Source organism: Telopea speciosissima, chromosome 3 (genome assembly GCF_018873765.1).
Source record: "Telopea speciosissima isolate NSW1024214 ecotype Mountain lineage chromosome 3, Tspe_v1, whole genome shotgun sequence".
NCBI lineage: Eukaryota > Viridiplantae > Streptophyta > Magnoliopsida > Proteales > Proteaceae > Telopea > Telopea speciosissima.
Genome location: NC_057918.1, coordinates 35142533 through 35156550, shown reverse-complemented (window position 1 = coordinate 35156550; position 14018 = coordinate 35142533). Strand labels below are relative to the sequence as shown.

The following is a 14018-nucleotide window of genomic DNA, read 5'->3' as shown; positions in this document are numbered from 1 at the left end:
CAAAAAAAATATATAAAAAAAAGTTGAGATTAGCTTATTAGGATGGACCCTCTCTGCAAAATTATTACACATGATGCAAATCCCACGTTGGCAGCTTCTTGTGTGGGGAAGATTAGGAAGGTCAACCCTCTAAGAGCCCATGTTTAACAAAGTAATCTAACTTTGAAAATTATTTTAATTTTATTAAGCCTTTTTTTACCAATCCTTCAAACACGAGGTAAGTATATTATAATGTTTTTCATGGCAGTAGTTTGGGAAAGTCTGGCTATCCAATTCCAATTCCAAAGGGTTTTACACATGGTTCTAGTGTACGGTATCAGATTGAGTATCGATCACTTATAAAACTGATATGATATCAATACAGTATTAGAATGGATCGGTCGTATCAGACAAAAATAAGTTTTTTGTCCATTTTACTCCTTATCCGTACTATATCATTGATACGGTATCAACACAGTATCGGGATCACCTACATGCAAAACCAAAAAAAATATCGCCAGTATACGATACCAATACTTTAGAGCAATAGTTTTACATAAACTGTTCCTTTCACGTTAGATTGGTTTAGAGATTTTCAGATTAAATTACAGTACTGAGTACTAACTCCATTCATTACCTTCGCTAAGCCATCATCATCAATGTTTTCTTTGACGTTTGACCAGCAAAAAAGCCTAATAAATTGTTATGGGAATGAAAAACTTAGAAAAGGGAAAAAAATTCATACTAAAGTTTGGAATTTGGATATTTTTTTCATCTTTTCAGTCTGTGTGCCCTTTTGGCTTTTCTATATTAAATTTCTGATTACCAGTCATCATCGATAGGGAGCAATCTAAATAAATTAAGGAAAAGCCCAAGAAACCTTTCACTTCAATGCTTCTCTTTTACTGTTTGTAAGGCACTAAGGCATCTATCAAGTCACCAACCACTGATAACTCCATCCCTTCTTATAATCCCTCCCACCCAACCCCTCACACCCTCCAAACACTGAATACCATGTCCAGGTAATTCCTGCAAATCCCATCTTCAGCAATAGTAGAGTATTATTGTTGTCATCTGGCGTTAGGGTTAAGGTTTTCAGGTAGGAGCAGGTGTGGTGTCAGAAAGCTCCCTCTGAGCTTAGATTCAAAGACTCATTACTGCTGCACCAAAAAAAAAAAAAAAAAGAAAGAGAAAGAAATAGACCCATTACTGAACAACACAGAAAACCCAGAGAGGAAACCCTAACCAACTGCATTTTTATCTGGTGTTCTTCACAATGGGGTTGATTTGGACCTCCTTTTGGCTTTTCTCAACTTGGGTTCTTGCGTTTATTTGACTAGAGATCCGGCGTTAAAGTTCAGTTATTTTCCTGTGGGACTAGGTGTGGAGAAGAGGGTTCGGAGATCTGGGATTATTTTTGGGGGTAAAGTTCAGAGATCTGGGTTCTGAAGCTTGATCTTGTGAAACCCGTCGCAGGTACGAAAATGACAATCTGTTGAAATGGTGTAACATTTCTATCTTAGTTTAGTTTTAGTATACTTTTTTAGTTTTGTTTTGGGAAGATATTGTATGACTAGTTATCAGAAGAATGCGTTGTTTTGACTTGTTTATTGGGGAAACGAATTTGAAGAAACAGAATGTCTATGCTTTTGTTAGTTTACATTATGCTCTTGATTCATGTTTGAGTTTGTTTCCAGTTTTCTTGTTTCTACTGGTGAAACTAGGTGAAGGAATCAGAATTTGTTCTGTTCCTATTTTTGTTGTACTGATCCTTTCTGAGAGGTCGCTAATGATCAATTTCTGGTCTCTCCCTCGCCCAAAATGCCCTATTTTGGTTTAGGTATGATGTCTAGTTACATCAATTTTTGTTCACCTTCTTAACCTCCTGGGCTATTCTTGGGTTGATGGGAAAAGAATGGAAGCTTAGGCCAGTCCTAGTAATAATGAAAAAGAAAGATCTAAAAAATTAGTTTTCGCATTCTTGGAAATTGGAATACAGTGTCACTTCTTGCGTTCCATCTTGTAGGTCTTGACGTTTGTGAGAGGGAAAATGGTGAGTCTTAACGCTGAACTATCCAAGAAAACAGATATTTTCGATCTCAAGGTTTGGGTTTTAATTGGGATAGCTGTGGGCGTGTTTATTTTAGTCATTCTCTCTGTACTCTCCTTTTGCCTTACTTCATGGAGGAAATCGAGAAGGTCCATTGATAAGCTTCCCTTCAGCCGAATCCCAGCTATTTCAAAGGAAATCAAAGAGGTGAAGATGGACCAAGTGTTAAACAATGATGGGATCACTCTCACCGTTCATGATAAATCCAGTGATAAAGAGTCAGATAAGGTTATGGTTCATGTGGGTGCGGGCAAAACAAAGAATGGGGATAATAACAGACAATCGGGTTCACTTCATCACCTGGAGAAAGACGGTGTTGGGTCTCAATCTGGAGAAGAAGGGAATTCTGGAGCATATGCTGTCCACAGGACATCTTCATATCCCATAACTGCTCCATCACCTCTAATTGGCCTGCCTGAATTCTCTCACCTTGGTTGGGGGCACTGGTTTACATTAAGGGATCTCGAGCTTGCAACAAACAAATTTTCCAAGGAAAATGTTCTTGGCGAGGGTGGTTATGGAGTTGTCTACCAGGGCTGTCTGATCAATAAGACTCCAGTGGCTGTGAAGAAACTCCTTAACAATCTGTAAGTTCAAAAATATTTCTGTATACCCAATTGCATTGTGTTCCCTTATTTCAATTTGTGTACTTACAATAACTTAATGGATCCTTCCATACAGAGGCCAAGCAGAGAAGGAATTTAGAGTGGAGGTGGAAGCTATAGGCCATGTGCGTCACAAAAATTTAGTTCGGCTACTGGGGTACTGTGTTGAAGGAACTCACAGGTATGATCCCCTTTCCATGCTTGTGAGGAACATGGCCAGCATTCATAGTATACCTATTAATCCGTCTTTCCATCCCCCAAACTTGACAGTTATGCACGTATATGTAAGTGTATGTTGTATTGTAGCAAGGATATTATTTTATGTCCATGAAATGCATTTGTCTCCAAAACCCCTTTCATAACTGCATGGATCTGGAAGCTTTCAAATGCACATGACATAACCCACTACAATTTAATTATTATAGATTAATATTTTTATATATATATTTTACTTCGTACTGTACCAGAACGAACCATGTACTTATTTTACTTTGCCTTTTCTGGAAATTACTACCTAGAAACTTGATGTACTGAAATACTGCTCATGTGAGGGAACACCACCAATTACATTGGTTGTAACTTTCATGGAGTATTCTGAGCAGGTTGAATGAATTCACCCTCAGTTATTGTGTGAGTAGTTGGTCTCGGTTTGGTTATGGTTACTTTTATTAAAATTGTGTAGATTGTTGGCTTATCAGTATGTGCTCTAGTAATGGTTCTGGTTACTTTGTATTAAATATATGTAGGTTGTTGGTTTATGAGTATGTCAACAACGGGAACTTAGAGCAATGGCTTCATGGAGCTATGCGTCAGCATGGATATCTTACTTGGGAAGCCCGCATGAAGGTTCTCCTTGGCACTGCTAAGGCGTAAGTTGATTCATCCATATCTGAATTTGTCGATTTATTTTTCTTCCATGTTGCTTCATTTTTCTAATAGCATTTGATATTTGCTTCAGGCTCGCTTACTTACATGAAGCTATTGAGCCTAAAGTGGTCCATCGGGACATCAAATCCAGTAACATATTGATTGATGATGAGTTCAATGCCAAGGTGTCTGATTTTGGGCTGGCTAAGCTTCTAGGTGCCGGCAAAAGTCATATCACGACCCGAGTTATGGGCACCTTTGGGTAATTAATTTTGCAATCTACATCTAGTGGATACTTTTATGATCATCATCTCTCTCTCTCTACTATTTTTCTTCAGAATTTATTTATTTGAGTGTCAACATTTTTAAAATTCAATTGAGAAGTTGTGGATGCCATGAGTAGAGGAACAATTATCTCTCTCTCTCACATGTATATTTTTTCTTTAATTTTCTAGATATGTGGCTCCAGAATATGCAAATACGGGCCTTTTGAATGAAAAGAGTGACATTTACAGCTTTGGGGTTTTGCTGTTGGAAGCAATTACGGGAAGAGATCCTGTGGACTATGGTCGCCCTGCTCATGAGGTATGGTAAAAGGTTGCGAGGATAGTTTTACAGGATTTTGTTGTTCAGCATCTGCATGTGTATGTTTCTGCTATTGGGATTTATGGAATATCTATTAAACATCTTAATTTCTTGATAATTTTGATTTTGCTTGATCTTTGATAACCGTTCTGCCTAAAGTAATTCTTACAAGTTCAGTTAGTTCATGACATATATTGTAAATTCAAATTCATTTCTATCCTGATCCACTCTTAACCATAGTTGTCAAGGCGTTGCCTAGGCACTGCTTAGTCGTCCAGGCTCTTTCTTGGGTCCAAGGCGACAGCACGCCTTGTTGACACTTCATGAGTATATGCTGATATATGTTTATTGCTTTGTTTTTTGATGAATATGCATATAGTATATCCTATACTTTGTTTATTATATATTGATTTGCTCATATTAGGTCATTACTAGCATAATTATATCATATTACATTGATATGGCTTCTATATTGCATATAAGCATTAGGGGAAAAGATCCCCACGACGCCAGTGTCCAGGCCGAAACTGCACACCTCTGCTCGAAAAACTGTAGCACCCCCTTCTAAAAAGTCCTAAATACCCCCGTATTTGACAAAGTTTGCTATTCTACCACCCTCCTTTGCTTGAAACTGCACACAGGCTTTGGAGGGAACCCTCTCCCTAAGCATTATCATATAAAATTATCATTGCTATATTACATATAATCATATACTGCACGCCTAGGGTGCCTAGGTAATGCTTAGGCGGGTGCCTTGGGACACCTAGTGTCCTGGACAACTATGTTCTGAACATCCACAAGAAATAGATGGTTTATCTAATGCAAGTATTGCTTCCTTCTGATTACCCTCTGGCTGATGATCAAATAAGTATACATTCATACTGTTTTCAAAACAGAGGTTCTGTCTCTTTGTTGAGCAAGTGAGGGAAAATAAAATAAAGCATGGAAAAGTACTGGTTGGACCTGTATGACCAGTTTGGAAACCCAAACCCAGACGGAACCGGTACAACCCGATTTTTTGGTCCATTAAGGGTTGGTAGTAGTTTAATTAGTCTTTATGCCTTTTATTCATGTTTTGTTTTGTTTGAGTTGGATGCGTAGGACGGTAGGAGTAGGACTGTAGGAGATAGAGAGATACAGTTTGATTGCAAGTTAGTTTCAGTTTTAGAGTCTAGTTAGGAGTCTTTGTTTTATTTGCATGCAACCAACAAAAAAGAGATTGGAAAATAAAAGTTGTTTGGGTTTACCACTGTAAGTGTGGCGTAATTCTGCGATTTTCTCACTCCCCTGCAACTAGAATCTCAGATTTCATCCCCTTCTCTGATCGGCCCTCCACCAATTTGGTATTAGAGCCGAAACACATCCATCTCCCTCCCTATCAATCTCTCTCTTCCCACACTAAGTTCCGAATTCTTTTTCTTCTCCCTGTTTCTCCTCTCTCTTTGTTGTTCGTTATTTCCTTTGTCCTTTTTTTTTTTCAAAAAGAAGAAAATATTTACTCTGTTGAAAGAAGGGAATCAACTGTTTCTGGTTGATTCCTGGTTGCACTTCAAACCCTAAGCCCCAAGTGTTAATTGGCCTTTCCAGTGAAGGAAAGCTTTCTTGTCGAAGCCCTGCATAACTGAATCCACCAACTTCGATCCTTCTCTCTCCAAATTAGGGAGTAAGCTTCCTCCCTTAGGGTGATTCAAACTCCAGATCCCCAAGTTTCTACACTCCTCATGTTGTGAGATCGAGTCTGCAAATGACTTAACCTCCATCTTTTCCGTCACAGCAACCCTCAGAAAATTACTCTGTTAGTTGAATTAGTGTTTATGTGTGTTCATACCTGGTTTTCCGAAGCTCCATAGCAGAGAATCCAATCCCAAAATTTCAGTGTGATCTGATATTCTTGTGTGGGAGATTTCTCCTTCGCTTGCTGGTTTTTCTGGTGTTGTGAGGTAGGAGACAATAACCTCCCCAACGATTCCCCTCGTGTCTCTCTTTTCTTTTCTTTTTTTTTTTCCTTGTTTCCTAAATTGGCCCACCCTTTCTGTCCTATATTTTTCTTGGCTTCCAAGTCTACCCCTATTTAATAAATCAAAACCCTTTCATATCCCTTCTTTATTTCCTTATCAAGCCATTTAAGATTCTTAATATTTACAGTTGTGCCATTCTCTCCTAAACTTCAGTTAATTACTGTTTTCCACTGATACTTTGAATTGAGTGTTCTCTTGTGTGGGTCCCTAGTGATTCAAAATAGGCTTTCCGAACACAGAATCATCACGAATTTGGAGATTCTATTCATATCCTAAGCATGATGGCCAATACTGGGATTCTCCAACAGCTTAATTCCTATAAAGATGAAAGCAGGATGGAGATTGCCAACCTTACGGATCGTGTTGATACCCTCAGCACAGTTGTCAGTTCCATCCAAACAATGATGGCATCCATGCAAGCTTTTATTGACCAACTGGTGGAATCTGATATAGGGAAGAGGTCCATGCAGTTTGGGGATTCTTCCAACTTCATCTCACAGCGTCTGTCTCATGTTACACCCCCACCGTATGGAGCTGAAAAAGAAGTGAAGTTGGACGTCCTTGATTTTTATGGGGATAACAAACCAGAACAATACCTTGGCTAGGTTCACAATTTGGAGATATTTTTTAGATGGTATGAATTGACTGAGGCCAGAAAGATTCTATTTGCAGAGGCCAAGCTGAAGGGCACGACTCGAGTCTGGTGAGTTAACCACCAACAATAGAATCAGACTCGAGGCATTGGCTTAGTCACTACTTGGGATGAAATGAGTGAAGCCATGAACCAAAGATTCTTTTGCCTACCAACTACAAGTAGTGCATGCACCTCAAGTTTGTACAGTTGAGACAAAAAAGCATGACAATTGAGGAGTATGTCACCAGGTTTTACTGTTTAGCCACTCGATATGATTTTGAGGGGAATGTGGAGGTATTGGTGGCACAGTTCCGCAATGGTTTGCACCCTCAGATCAGTGCAGCACTAGCACCAAGTCGACTGCCTATAATGGAGGATGTTGTACAGGTGACATATTAGGTAGAAGAAAGTCTGAAGCGGCCATACACTTGGAAGACGTTTATAGATACTTTTCCTATGGGTGATAGTTCTAGTCAGCAGCAACCATCTCCCCAGGAGAAGTCATTTAGCAAACCATAGGCTAGTGGTTCATGTGTGACATCTTCATGACCTAATCGACCATATTCTCTACCTCGGCGTGGTTCTGACAGATCTCCTGTGATTCCAAAGGCTGACATTTAGTGTTTTACGTGCAAGGGGTACGAACATATTAGTGCCTAGTGTCCCAATCGTTTGGTAGCTTATATTGGTAAGGATCATTTAATACCTTGTGTCCCAAAAGAGCTCTTGAATGTTGAGATAGTTAATTTGGAGGCAAAGCGTGAGCCAGGTGACATTCACGACAATGACAGTGATGAGGAGAGCCACTCTTGTTATGTTTTTCATCCTGTCTTGATCACTCACAAGGTCTTCGAGAATGAAGATTGCCGCCGTAATTGTATCTTCTAGACCTGCGTGAAGTGCAATGACCAATTATATAGCATGGTTATCGATGGGGGTAGTTGCACTAATGTCGTCTCTGAAGACGTCTGTAAGCTGGGATTGCAGACAAAGCCACATCCAAATCCCTATAAAGTTGCATGGGTGAACAACACCCGGGTTTTTGGTCTGATAAGGGTGGGTAGTAGTTTAGTTAGTCTTTATGCTTTTTATTCGTGTTTTGTTTTGTTTGAGTTGGATATGTAGGAATTGAGATAGAGAGATAGAGATTGATTGCAAGTTAGTTTCAGTTTTAAAGTCTAGTTAGGAGTCTTTGTTTTTCTCTTTATATATTTGCATGTTCCCAACGAAAGGGATGTATTGGAAAATACAATTTGATTGGGTTTACCACTGTGAGTGTGCGTGATTATTTGATTTTCTCTCTTCCCTTAAACTAGAATCTCAGATTTCATCCCCCTTCTCTAATCGGCCCTCCACCATATGTCCTTTTCTGTTTTACCTACCAAGTAGCCCATTGAAAATCTGGTTAATTACTAGACTGACGCTACCATTACACATTGATTGTTAGGCACTTGGGTGGGCCCATAACGATCCCAAATGGGGTTTTCAAACCCGCAATTGCATTCAAAAGCTCGACTACTTTCCCTTGCTGTGGTAATCTTTGGCATGTTTAATTGACACTCGAGTGTTTATTGGGTGGCTAGATGCTGAGCTTTTCCTTGTCCACCCTTACTCTTCCACTGTCACAAAATCCAACTAAATCCCAGGGGAAGTGTTCCACTGGTTGAACCTCTGCCTCTATTAGCTGAGAGAACATTTTTTTTGCTGGGAACTGATGAGATTGCCTTTGCTTGAGAAAACAATCCGCATGTGGGATTTTCCAGGCTCTCTTTGCTGGAGAAACCAAAGGAAATAATCCATCACTGCCATTTCTGTTAATATCGTTGTGTTTCTCTGGGTCTGAAAGATTTGACTAATGTTAAGGTGTTTTATGAGATTTTGTTGTTGGAGCATGAGAGGTCAGGGTTTGTTGAAGCAACAAGCCAAAACAAATAAGAGATTTTGGCTGTTTGAATTCCAAAATGGAATCCATCTGTGGCTAGAACTTCACATGGCCAAATGGCCAATTCTCAAATTTCGTGGGCCTTCATTTCTGGAGAAAGGGTTGTGGAGGTGTTGTGAGGAAATAAGGAGATCATTTTATTTGTTTTTTTTCTTTTCGAGGGTATCTACATGGCCAAGATTGCATAGCCAACCAAATAGGACAGGGAAGCTCTACCATGTTCCTTCTCTTCACTTTCGCCCACACATAGGAACCCAAATCACTACTCTTGCTGGGCAACCAAATGGAGCCCATGCTTTATCCTTTACCCACGTGTCAGTTCTTGTACTAAAATTCTATGTGATTTAAGAACTGGATTGCATACAAAAGGAACTGATTGAAATGGCTCTACCTCTCTTCTTGATGAAAAAGTTCTGGTTCAACCCTCCTGCTCAGGTTTCTTTCTATTGTTGATAAAGGATTATAGTATCTTTGTTGGAAACAGGATTGATCTCAGTTGATGAGCATATGAACCAACCCTGTACCCTGAGCCCTCATGGTCTCATGGGCTAATTGTAGCATCTTGTTTTTGAGTTCACATGGGAAGAAATCCAAACTTAATTTGGAGACTTGAGCCTTGCATAATTTCTTGTACCAAACTATGGCAGTCCTTTGGTTCCTCTCCCCCCCCCCCCCCCTTCTGGGATCAATTTGATTTGATAAATATATTTTAAACATTTCATGAATGTAGATGTTTTAATCTCTTTGAATGTGATTTGGTGGTGCTTGTAGGTGAATCTGGTTGACTGGCTCAAGATGATGGTTGGCAGTAGGCGCTCTGAAGAAGTTGTGGACCCAAATATTGAAACAAAGCCATCAACTAGGGCCCTCAAAAGAGCCCTTTTGACTGCTTTGAGGTGTGTTGATCCAGACTCGGACAAGAGACCAAAGATGAGCCAAGTTGTTCGGATGCTGGAGTCAGAGGAATATCCTATACCTCGAGAGGTATGCTTCTGATATGATATTTCAAATTCCATAGAATGTGGCAGTGCTTACTATGATAGGAATTCTCTATAATGTATTCATCTTTACCAACATCATTTTCAGAAAATGAGGTGAATTGACCCCTTTTTTATGTTGAAACAATTGTCTATTTCTTGATCCAAATACAAATTTGTGCAATTTAAAAGAACCTATTTATGGAACATGGCTCAAATTTCAAACTTGATGAAAACCCTACCTTTAGAAAACAAGCCTGTATCAGACAGGTATCAGTATTTGCATTTATTTAGATATCTGGGATTCAGACATGTATTGATATTTCTCCTTTGCTAGTCTGTGTTGATTCTACATTTTTGTCCTCCTACCTCTTTGGGGAGCTCATATCCAACCTGAAATGAGTTTCTCTTTTTATCTAACTATTAAAAGTTCCATTGGCACATCTTTTGGCTATGCACCCTAAAAAAAGGCCAGGTATATTTGACAGAGGTATGGGCTATACTGCCACCTTGTGATTCTGATTGAGAGCTTTGTTTTGAAATTCCCAGGATAGGAGAAACCGGAGGAGTCAAGCAGGGACAATGGAGGTTGATTCCCAGAGAGAGAATTCTGACACTGATAGAAGTGACAATCCGGATTTCACGTTTGATAACAGAAGGAACAACCGGATGTAATTGTAGCAGTGGAGGGTGGTACTTAATTCTTTTGGCCTTTCCATTCTTGAGCTTTGCTTGCATGAGGCTGGACGAAGAAGGAAGAGAGTGGACGATCAGCAGTGGAAGCGGAATGTTATTGGTGCTTGGGTTACTTTCTTATTGTAGATTTTGGAGAAGAGATTGTTTTGTGTTATATAGGTGTTACAATGAAGGACCCAAATCAACGTTAGTGTGTACAGATGTTTGTAGCTCATGAAAGATTTTTATAAAATGATATTGCTGTTGAAAATGGAAGGATTCGCAGCAGGTCTAGCATGCTCTTCCCTCCTTATAGTGTTTGTCTGGAACACTCACTGGGGAAAGCTGTTTGTGACTCGAATCTTGTAGCATACGAGCTTGGTCTTTTAGTTTGAAGATCACATTGGGCTTGTCTCTTTGTTGCCCAAGTTTAAATTTTATATTTTTGGAGGTGGGTTTCAAAAAAATGGTACTATAATATATTCGGATGCTACAGAGAATGATTTTTTTAAAAAGTTTAAGAATTCTTAAAATTGGTGTTAAGGGTATGTTTTTTGTGGGGGGGAAGGGGCGGGGGTTGGATCCCTTGACGGTTGCAGTTGAATCTCTTGAGAAACCAAATGGACCAGGGAGAAGAATTTCTCTCTGGCCACGCTGATGCAGATGAATAAATTGACAAACTATCTATAATACAACATCCCCTACAAAAGCCTTTTTATTGGATTGCAGATAAGGCTCTGGTTGTTTCGACGTACAATTTTACTTGGAAAATTTTACATGAAATTTCTCACTTCAAAAAATTTTAGATGTAAAATTTTAAAAAGTGTTCCAATACATTACAAAATTTTCAATATGTAAAATTTTACATTTACAAAGGCTCTGTTTGTTTTGGATTTTTCTTGAAAATTTTCACTTAAAAAAATTGTAGATTTAAAATTTCAAATGTTGAAAAGTGTTCCAATGTATTTTTTTTTTTTATGGAAACAAAAATTAGAAAATTTTTCAACATGTAAAATTTTACATTTTCGAAATAAAATTTGCCACATAAAATTTTTCAGATAAAATTTTACATCGAAACAAACGGAGTCAAAGTAAAATTTGTCTGGAAAATTTTACACCGAAACAAACGGAGCAAGGAAAAATAAAGATGAATTATAAAACATTCTTTAAAATAACAAAAGAAATTGTCTATATATTCACAAATTCTTACACGATAGATTAAATCTAAAAAAAAAAAAAAACATATGATTCAGTTTATTATTCATTACATAATTAAATAAATGTGTATATATAATATTATTGAGCCGTTTCATTCGCGAGGAGCTAGATGAGAAGAAACTCTCATGTCCAGTGGGCATAATATTATTTTATGCCCATTAAAATTCTACCGTGTAAAATCCATGAATCAAGTTTTCAGAGTAACATGGAAATAGATGCGATGGCAACCGGAATCTAGATGACTTGAAACGAAGAGCGGCAATGCAACAAAGGTAAAGATTTGACCAAATTTTAGAACTCAAAGAGGAGGATGGAATACCATGTTGTATTTTTATAAAATGAAGTTTCAAAATACCTCTATGTGTTTCGGTTCTGTTCGACACTGGTTGGTTTTGATCAAAGTCAATTGGATCTCTTGAAGGGACACATCCCTTGGGAAGGGTGTCTCCAAGGGGGGCGTCGACTTTTTTGTTGTGTTTCTTGAAGGGACACATCCCTTGGAAAAGGTGTCTCCAAGGGGTCTTTCACCTCTATATATAGAGGATGCTTTTGGACACTTTGTATGAGAAATACAAGTTGTTACACACTCTCTCTTGTATTCAATTTTTCTACGTTTCTCTCAAGTTTTCTTTCTAATTTTATTGTTTTGAGAGGTCTTGTTATTCCATTCCTGTTATTGATTCAACGAGGTCCGACCAATGTGCGAGTGCAACGACTACTGAAAGGGCAAAAAATTGTTTTATCTTAGAGGTTAATTCGCAAGAACCCGGCTTGCATTATAGGAGGCGTCTACAATCATAAGGACAATGTCTATTGATAAACCAAAGGAAATAATCCATCCCTGCCATTTCTATTATTGGCAAGTGCAAATATGGTGAGTGCCGCCATCGCCCACTACCCATGACGATGTGAGAGTTTAGCCAAAAGGAGATATGATCCCTCAAGGCACTTTTGAAATGATAAAAGTAAAAGAATTCCGGTACACAAGATGCATTGCAAGAGGCACATCTTTTGTTTTCAATAGCATCGAACAGGTATGATCTTTCCAAATTTATCCTTGCAAATCGGATGGATACAAGGTTCTCGATGTTGGAGAAGCATCGAAGAGTGCCCATGGATGAGTATTTATAATATGGGAAAAAGATCTCTACTTGGTGGTGTTTCCTACATCCTCTCATAGGGCACCGTGTATGAAGCCTTTGCTCCCTGAATAGATACCTAGACGTGCTCATCCATTGGCCCAAACACTTGTGTAGAGGCCATGCGACCAATTAGAGATCTCTTGCCCAATATAATAGATCTCATTATTTCACGGGATAGTCCTCCTACTCATAGCAATTGAAACTTGAAACTTGAAAGGGCTACATACGTGTAGCCATTCAAAAGGGCGGTAACGGTTGGTGCTCTAATGATGCCAATGTATGGAATAGATATATAATATTTTTTTTTGAATCTGCTTTGTCTCAATGAAGGGTTGCAACGGTTTGTTTCATTTAGATTGAAACAAAACCTTTATGAAGAGTAGTAGGAAAAGAACTTGTTAATTGCAGCCACATTCAAAAGGGTGCAATGGTTGGAAAACGTGTGTAATGCCCATTCATTTGAACATGATCCTATATTAATATTTTCAAAGGTCAGATCATGTTATTTTATTCTAATCACTTGATTATGGTTGGAACAGCCCATGTGTATAAGTAGTGTGATCATAGTTTTTCTCTTTTTTTTTTTTGGGTGAGACAACGAAGAACAATGGTTGGTGATACACCACATTCTGTGCACAAATCTCAACCCTACATGTGGCCTACCTTGGACTGCAAGCAAGATTAGTTCAGAAGCGTGCCTAAGGAGAAACCACGCTTATGACGGTTATGGAGGCGGGCCCACTAAGGCAGCTGTGTGACCAAGTAGGAGTCCCACATGCTCCAAGAATCATCAGATCCCGAGATCTAAGGGAGATGGTAGTTAGAGTGGGAGTTTCCAAAATCCATGCTCCCATAAAAGGAAATACCGAAAGGGGTAAGATTGCCTCAGATCCCTACCCCAAACACTATAAATAACAAGCCTCGACGCTCATGTAACCTAAGTGCAATAATCAATAAAGATATTCTATTGCTTCGTAGTGCCAACTCTGGTTTTCCCAATTTCTTCTAGCTCTGAATTAATTTGACAGTTGTGTTCTTGGAGAATATCTCTCTAGCAGATTTCTTTGCACAACAGTTTGGCGCCGTCTGTGGAAAACTGAGCAAAAGACCTGCGAAGATCCCACCATGACCAACACCAGAAATCTATCTAGGGCTACCAGAGCCTCCACCGCCGCGGTGACAGCAGCAGCTATTGCTCCTTCGGCGCCCCCTCTTACTATTCAGGGGGAAATCTTGCCTCCTTCGGTCGGCTCACGTCAGGGAGTC

The 14018-nt window shown here is 39.0% G+C and overlaps 1 protein-coding gene across 1 annotated transcript; it reads left to right on the top strand.

Annotated features, from left to right (window-relative positions):
- Nucleotides 1–1328: 1328 nt before the first annotated feature.
- LOC122656122 (probable receptor-like protein kinase At2g42960) lies at nucleotides 1329–10665 on the top strand. Its single transcript, XM_043850572.1, has 9 exons — nucleotides 1329–1373; nucleotides 1407–1455; nucleotides 2006–2676; nucleotides 2771–2875; nucleotides 3441–3563; nucleotides 3653–3823; nucleotides 4017–4146; nucleotides 9512–9724; nucleotides 10267–10665. Exons 3-9 carry the CDS (start codon nucleotides 2030–2032, stop codon nucleotides 10390–10392), a joined length of 1515 nt encoding a protein of 504 aa, XP_043706507.1. The 5' UTR covers nucleotides 1329–1373; nucleotides 1407–1455; nucleotides 2006–2029; the 3' UTR covers nucleotides 10393–10665.
- The last annotated feature ends 3353 nt before the right edge of the window (nucleotides 10666–14018 follow it).